Genomic DNA, 8,555 nt, shown 5'->3' with positions numbered 1-8,555 from the left:
CAACGAAGGGACATAATTACATAAGAGTTTAACTTGTGAAATAATTGAACCAGCATAAGACGGCGGGATCCTCCACCCTTTCCCACATTTAGATTAGAAACTGCCCTTCAATGAAGCCCCATCCCTAAAAAATTGATGGGGGTGAGAGACAAAACAGTAAGTCTTTAAACTAAAAGAGTAATCTAATAAAAGTTCATCATCATCATCATCGTTTAACATCCATCTTTCATGCATGCAGAGGTAGGATGGTTCACAGGAGCTAGCCAGGTAGAAAAACTACCCTAGGCTACCGTATCTGTTTTGGCAGGGATTTTACGGCTGGATGCCCTTCCTAACACCAACCACTCTGCAGAGTGGACTCAGTGCGTTTTACATGACACTAGCACAGGAGAGGTCAGTTTTGGCAGGACTTTTACAGCTGGATGTCCTTCCAAATGCAGACCATGTTACAGTGTGGACTGGTTGCTTTTAACGTGGCACCAGCACTGGCAGAGTCACCAAGTAACTTGCAAGACAAGGAATTGTGAGAGGGACGGGAATTTGAGGAGGGGAACTCATGTCAGAGGATGAAAGGTTCAGTGATAAAAGTTAGATTTGTAGTAAATTTTAAAATTCGTTTTTTTTTTCCTCGGTAAAGATGGGTGCCCAGTTCTCATGCATTTCATTTGTGCTCTGGTACTACAAAGGCCCCCCCCCACACCTCTTGTACATGGTTGTTAAATCTGCTAAAAATAGCAGCAAGAACATTCATATCTGTCTTAAAACACAAACAAAATGTGCAAATTTGACAATATGGCTCGTTATTAAACATGATACTGTTTGTACATCAACTGCAATATGAAATCTAAGAATAAACTCACCTCCATCAAAGTTTCCAACGCATCCTGTAATTTCTTCTTGCGGTCTACAGACATACGCCACACTGTTCTCCATTTATTCTGCAGAGCAATAACTCGTGGATTGTGGCCATCGATTTCATTTAATCTCCAATTACTAAACACAAATAGAAGAGATCTCATCAGTAATTCACTATAGAATAGACAAATCACAGAAAAAGTTAAATTATTTCCTGATATTACCAGTGATGGCAAAAGTATAATTCCAAAGTTACCCATTATATGACAGGTAATAGGCTAGTATATGTATGTGTGTGTGTGTGTATATATATATAAAAGATATGGCTTTCTCAAGTATTTTATAAATACAGAACATTTGAAGAGATTTACTCAAGTCTGAGAATGGTAAAAAAAAAAATCAATAATTCCATTTACCTTCCATAATGCCGTCCTTGAGATAATTTTGATTCACTTGTCACTATTTTGGTCAGTCGATCAGCATCGGCATTTTTACTTGTGATTTCTTCGTGAAGATCCTGCAACAGAAGAAACAGAAACCACATTTGATGCCACTGGGTCTTTTAGACAAAGTAATAAACTTTGGTGAAACAGTTAAATAAATATTTAGTGAATATTTACAGAAGAGGGTTTTGATTTTGCAAGTTACTTGGTAACTTGATAGGTTTCAGTGCCACATAAAGAGCATCCAGTACATTGTAAGATGGTTGACATTAAGAAAGGCATCCAGCCGTAGAAACCATGTCAAAGCAGACATTGGAGCTTGGTGCAGTCCTCACTTGAACCATTCAACCCATGCCAGCATGAGTTGAATGGCATGATAGTTCTGTAAGTAAATATTTGCTAAATTTCTAATTTATGATCCTCATCAAGTTATCTCGTCATCATTGAGAATGACAGATGATTTTTGTGGGGACCTTAAAGTGAAGAAGGGTTCTGCATTGTCAATTTCACTCACTCATCGGTGACCTGTTTCAATTCAATGACAAGACCTGGTAAAAATAACTGAGGATGGAGAGGGATGCAGTGGGTAACCAAGACGTCTTACTCTCTGTACTCCACAATGCATTGCTGAAGTTGCCCTTCCTTCTGCTGAACCATAAAGGTCTCTTCCGCATAGTTCAGCGAATGCAGTCTTCACACACTAACAGGTAGATAAGCCCTAATCATCATCATCATCAACATCATCGTTTAACGTCCGCTTTCCATGCTAGCATGGGTTGGACGATTTGACAGAGGACTGGTGAACCAGATGGCTACACCAGGCTCCAATCTGATTTGGCAGAGTTTCTACAGCTGGATGCCCTTCCTAAAGCCAACCACTCCAAGAGTGTAGTGGGTGCTTTTATGTGCCACCGGCGCGAAGGCCAGTCAGGCAGTACTGGCAACGGCCACGCTCAAAATGGTGTATTTTACGTGCCACCCGCACAAGAAACAAACAGGGGCACTGGCAACGATCTCGCTCGAAAGCCCTTACACATGCTGTGGGCACAAGTGCCAGAAAGGCGACGCTGGGCACAGGTGCCATCATGATTTCGCTTGCCCCAACAGGTCTTCGCAAGCTGAGTTTCGTGTCCAATGAAGACCTGTTGGGGCAAGAGAAATCATGATGTGCTATTTAAACAATATCTGAGACCCTGACAGCCGCAACTACTCCAGGTCAGAGTTGTTGCAGTGTAGGAAACAGCAGCAGCAGCTTGGAGGTGGTTCCACATGCTTCAAGACTCTGGAACTCCCCAAACTTGGTCCCTCATTACTGGACATTTTGGTTCACAAAATCCCTGCCACAACTTACCTGGTGCTCTTTTAATAGGGTCTCTACAACTCGAATGTCCTCTGGAATTGGGTCTTTTTCTTTCGTTGCCAATAATACTTGGCAGTCTGTTAACCAGGCCAATAATTCTTCCAATAAAGCAGCATTTCCCTGAATACTCTTCAATGCGTCCTGCAGTCGTTGTGCTCGTGAATGGGATCGCTGTATCAACTGCAATTAAATGATTACAAGATTAATTAATAGAAATTAATTTATTTTAAAATTAATATGAATTACTATTTGTCTTTTTACTTTTACTTGTTTCGGTCATTAAACTATGGCCATGCTGGGGCACCACTTTGAACAATTTATTTTAGTCGAATGAATCGACTCCCAGCCCTTATTTTTTGTTTAAGCCTGGTACTTATTTTATTGGTCACCTTTTGCCAGATGGTTAAAGTTACATAAACACACCAACATCAGTTGTCTAGCAATGTTGTGGAACAAACAGATACAGACATACGAAGGGCTTCTTTCAGTTTCCATCTATCAAATCCACTCACAAGGCTTTGGTCAGCCTGAGGCTATAGAAGACACTTGCCCAAGGTGCCATACAGTTGGACTGAACCTGGAACCATGTGGTTGAGGAACAAACTTCTTACCACACAGCCACACCTGCACCTATGAGTCACACCTAAATATTTTCTTTTTCTTTAATTAAATGCATGTTTAATTAAGCATGGATTAAACTGCAAGATTATGAAAGGGAAACAGTGTTCTGTTTCCCTTAAGGCAGCGAGCTGGCAGAAACATTAGCATGCCAGGTGAAATGCTTAACAGTTTTTCATCTGCTGTTACATTCAGAGTTCAAATTCCTTCGAGATCGACTTTGCCTTTCATCTTTGCGGGGTCGATAAATTAAGTATCAGTTACACACTGGAGGCGATGTAATCGACTTAATCCCTTTATCTGTCCTTGTTTGTCCTCTCTATGTTTAGCACCTTGTAGGTAATAAACAAATAAGAACCGTTAGCACGCCGGGCGAAATGCTTAGCAACATTTCGTCAGTCTTCATGTTCTGAGCTCAAATTCATCCAAGGTTGCCTTTGCTTTTTGGAGTCAATGAAACCAGAATCAGTTGCAGGATATGTGCTTCGACATAGAATTGGCAGAAGAACAACACTACCATGCCCTTGTACAAGAGGCTGCAAGGCATTACTTACTCTGGGCATAAAACAACTGAACATGCACAAGTATTATTCTTATATTTGTTTCAGTCAATTGACTGTGGCCATGCTGGAGTGCCACCCTTGGCCGAACAAATCGACCCCAGGACTTATTCTTTGTAAGCCTAGCACTTATTCTATCAGTCCTTTCTGCTGAACTGCTAAGTTGCAGGGACGCAAACACACCAGCATCGGTTGTCACAGACATATTTACAACAGGCTTCTTTTGGTTTCCCTCAACCAAATCCACTCACAAGGCTTTGGCCTGCCCAAGGCTATAGTAGAAGACACTTGCCCAAGGTGCCACGCAGTGGGAATGAACCCAGAACCATGTGATTGGAAAGCAAGCTTCTTACTACACAGCCATGCTGTGCCGGTTACATAATAAAATATAAAGATGTTGGTTACCTCACAGCCAGTCATAGAATATCCAGTTGTTATCATCAATACTAATGCTGTACTATACTTTCATAGAATGGTTTCACTATGGAATAAGAACAGATAGTAGCCATAGTACTTACTTGATCCCACCGCGTTTGAGTAATTGTAAGGTAATATTTGACGAATCTAACAGCATTTGGGTGACAGTGTTTTAAAATTCTTTCAGCAAGGACCTTGATTTTGTCGACTGTGTCTTGGTGATTACGAAGACGTTCTTGGAATTTCTGAAAAATTGATTTACACAAGAAATAGAATATATACACACACACATTTTCACATACATGTATATATAACTTTCTCCCTTCCTCCCACTGATCTTTGAAGCCCTGAGAAATAATGAAGTTAATGAAATGACCCATTATGAAGCTGGTGTCTGGAAAATATTTACATGAAATTTTGATGGAAGATTTTTATTTGGATCATTTTAAAATAGGAATTTTGTATCTTAGAACTAGAGGTGGTCTCAGGTAAGTCTGTATAAAAAGGATGAAATTGTAATTTATCATTCAAAAGTGTAATTTCTGTATTAAATTTTAATTTGTATATTAACCCTCTAAGCATTAAGAATTTGCTGTCAAATGTAGTTTGAGCATAAAACGGATCAAATATTGTGGCTGGTTTAAATGCTAAAAGGTTCAATTGCAATTTTAAGAGGTGGGGGACACGAAGTGAAAGAGGGAGAGATATAAAAATTACAAAACAAAAAAAGAGAGAAACGAGGACATAAACTTACTTCATGTCGTTCAATCAAATGAATAATGGAAAGTTCATCATCAGGTAGGGGTCGGAATTTTAACTCAGATTCTACAGTTGGAAGAAATTCTCTCATCACTTGGACAACCTCTTGGAATTCATCAGCCTGAAAGAGAAGTAAATCAGCATTTAATATCCTTGTTCTTTGTTGGCATTTTAACAGGATTTGATGGGCCCAAGAATAGCATCATGTTCCAGTCTGCTTTGGCAGGGTTTCTACAGTTGGATGTACTTTATTGCCAACATCTTCCCATGTACCGGGGTGCATTGTCTCACCTCACTGGCAATAGTAAGGGCCGCCATGCAGTTGGCAAGACTACAAACTTTAAAAGGGGGCAACTTTATGCTAGGAGATGAAGGGCAAAATTATTAAACTATAAATTATTGTTAACGATTAAATTGTGGAAAAGTCATTTTAACATCATTTGTTGGGGCGTAGCACATAACAATTGTTAGGAAAATCCGCTTATGAGACGTTCTAAACTTTGCTAGTATCAATCTTTCATTTATGGGTTGCCATTCTATTAATGTTTTAACCACTTTCTTAGTCAGCATCAGAGCTACTCCCCTTGTGTGACACGCCTTATCATCTTTGTGCTCTGAGTCTATAATTGTTTTTCCTGAAGCTAGCTTAGTTTGTCCATTATCAATCCACCTAGTTTCGCACAAACCCAAAATTTCCAATTTATAATTGTCCATTTCTTTGCTAATATTTTCACACTTTCCAGCAGTAAACATTGTTCGAACATTCCACGCACCAAACCTCGTGGAATTCTTTGTCGAAAGCAGTATCAGCCAACTAGCTTCCCTAGGGCTTTGACTATTCGGCATCATAAAACACCTTTGACTCTGGAAACCTTCGGTTGGTAAAAGAATACAAGACTTGTCAACCATCAGTGTTTTCGTAATCAATTTGAAAGCAATTAAAAAAAGAAAGAAATACACGAAAGATGCTAAAGTTTGTTTGCTTTTTGTTTATCTTATGAGATGCGAAAGTCTTTGTAGCAGAAACTCCAACCTTGGCCATTGACACAGTTCAACTGCATCTTTGTCCAGCTATCTTAAAGATCATAATGTGGTTTGACAAAATTTTTGGCACCTCATGAAGTAAATTAAGAATGAATTTAACACTGTTTGTGGGTTTTTTTCAATCATTAAAATGTTCCTTCTCTGATAATAATTCTTTCAGCTTCAACACACAATTTCAAATCAAGAATCACTTGTCAAACAAGCATAACTCCAGAATATAAATTATATTTTTCCAATAAAAACAGAAAAAAATTACTTGTTCTCTTAATAAATTTTGACAGTTTTATGAATACAAGTTTACTGCAAACATTTACATATTTTTGCATAAATTAGAGTAGATAATTTGATGTGAAATAGTTTATAACCAATCTTAAGGCTTGTTGTTGTTGTTGTAGGAGGAGGAGATGCTTCCATTGTTTGGCTAATTGAATAAAAACAATAGCAATTAATATATTTCTTTACAATATTTGCCTGAAAACATACAAACAAGTAAGGTTTAGAAGGAATTTAGTACAGTAATTAATTTTGTCATTATTAATTTGGTGTTTGGGAGATAGCAAAATATTCAGAGAATTTTAATAGCCAGCTTTTTTTAGTCCCAAAACAGCAATTTCAATTACCAAACAGTTTCCTGTTGAAAAACCTTTTTAAGAGTAAAAAAAGGTAAACTACAGGGTACCCATGGAAAATGCAAGGGTGACAAATATTTAGTTTTGAAGATAATTACTTGCAAAATTAGATTTAAACTGAGTAAAATAAATGTTCTTATGTAATAAATAAGAAAATATGCATACAGTTATAACTGTATACAAGTTATACATAGACAGTTAAAATTATAACAAATATTTCCAGTTGTGTATTTAGCTAACTAAATGACCTGTCAGTGTTTCAATAACATACAAACAGTCAAACTACAATAACAGCTGTCTTTACTGTGCTTGTCAGGAGTAACGGACAATCAGAGAAATGGAATTATATTAAGAAATGATATTTACCAAAGTTAATGCCTCCTTTAAACGAGCCTCTCGACTTTCACTCAATAAATTAATCCGTTTCCATAAAAATACCAGATCCTCAATGTGTTGTTCAGGTATGCTTCCAGCAGACTTCAGGGCTTCCAAAGTTTGTTCCCGAGCTTCCAGTTCTTGTTGCACTGACTGGAAATAGATATTTAATTACTACAGAAACAGCTTTTTTTTTATTTTTCTTTGTTTTTTAAATAATTGTTAACTACATCAAGTTGTTCGACAGAAAGCGAGGAGCAAGTTGAACAGTTTGTCCAACATACAGATCTACTATGGTTTCGAATATCTGTGTCTGAGTAACTGTTGAGGTTTTCACTTGTCCCCCACAAAAAATCACTGAGTTACAAATGTTAACATCAGTAGCCCAGTGGTTGTTGTAATTTCCTTGTCAACAAAGCCATAGACACAGAATAAGAGATATTTTGTTTGAAGACAAACAACATAAAGAACGACCCTTCATCAGTTGTTCGCTGGATGCCCTTCCTAATGCCAAACACTTTACATAGTGTAATGGGTGCTTTTATGTGTCACTAGCATCGGCCACGACTACAATTTCCCTTGGCTTGGCAAGTCTTCTCAAGCACAGCATATCGCCAAAGGTCTCAGTCACTTGTCATCGCCTCTGCGAGGCCCAACGTCCAGAAATCATGCTTCACCACTTCATCCCTTGTCTTCCAGGGTCTACCTCTTGTATGCATGTATTCATCTAACCCATGCTAGCATGGAAAAACAGACGGAAAAGTGAACCAAAGAATGAATTCTTGATATGGGTTGTTTTTACAAGCAGGGGTCCTTTATCTAATTTTCTAGAAAGTAAAGGTAGCGTATTTGCTAGAATGAAGTATAATAATCAGGTTGTATACTGAGGCACAGTTCAATGGTGATAGCAAGGTTTGAACTCGTGACTACAGAGTCACAACTATTACATGTGAAGTAAATAAACAAACCTTGTGTTGTTCTATTAATAGATTTACAGTATCATAATCTCCAAGTATACATTCGTCTTTAGACAGCATTGCTTCTGCTTTACTCAACCATTCTTGCAGTGAATTCAAGGCATCGGACACACGGCCAGATGTCAGCAGGGCTTCATCAAGTTTATTCTGGCTAAAAATGGACAAATAAAGAACAAAAAAAAATCAGAATAAATATAAATTACACTTTAAATCAACAAAACAATCTAAAATAAAATTAATTAACTTTCTCATTAGAAAAATGAATTTTGTTTTTGGTCTTATGTCCAGTTCCCTGATATCAGGGCCTTGGGCCAATGTTAGACAATATTTGAACCGGCAGAATTCTTAGCATACCAACAGCATTTCTTCTGGCTTTACGTCCTAAGTTCAAATTCTGCCAAGATGGACTTTGTCTCTATCATTTCAAGGTTGATAAAATAAGTACCAGTTGAGTACTGGGGTTCAATGTAATCAACTAGCCCCACTTCTTTTAGGTTTCAAGCCCTGTGCCAATAGAA

The 8,555-nt window shown here is 37.9% G+C and overlaps 1 protein-coding gene across 1 annotated transcript in view; it reads right to left on the bottom strand.

Annotated features, from left to right (window-relative positions):
* LOC106873493 (microtubule-actin cross-linking factor 1, isoforms 6/7) overlaps positions 1-8,555 on the bottom strand; it is a 102,508-nt gene that overhangs the window by 24,193 nt on the left and 69,760 nt on the right. Inside the window, exons 21-27 of the mRNA XM_052975688.1 lie at positions 8,029-8,188; positions 7,052-7,213; positions 5,008-5,133; positions 4,355-4,498; positions 2,650-2,838; positions 1,272-1,372; positions 861-993 (exon numbers count right to left, since the gene is read on the bottom strand). Of these exons, the coding sequence (XP_052831648.1) occupies positions 861-993; positions 1,272-1,372; positions 2,650-2,838; positions 4,355-4,498; positions 5,008-5,133; positions 7,052-7,213; positions 8,029-8,188 (1,015 nt within the window). The remainder of the gene's footprint in view (positions 1-860; positions 994-1,271; positions 1,373-2,649; positions 2,839-4,354; positions 4,499-5,007; positions 5,134-7,051; positions 7,214-8,028; positions 8,189-8,555) is intronic.

This window comes from Octopus bimaculoides, chromosome 22, assembly GCF_001194135.2.
Source record: "Octopus bimaculoides isolate UCB-OBI-ISO-001 chromosome 22, ASM119413v2, whole genome shotgun sequence".
NCBI classification, from domain to species: Eukaryota; Metazoa; Mollusca; class Cephalopoda; order Octopoda; family Octopodidae; genus Octopus; species Octopus bimaculoides.
This window is presented reverse-complemented; position numbering and strand designations above follow the sequence as displayed.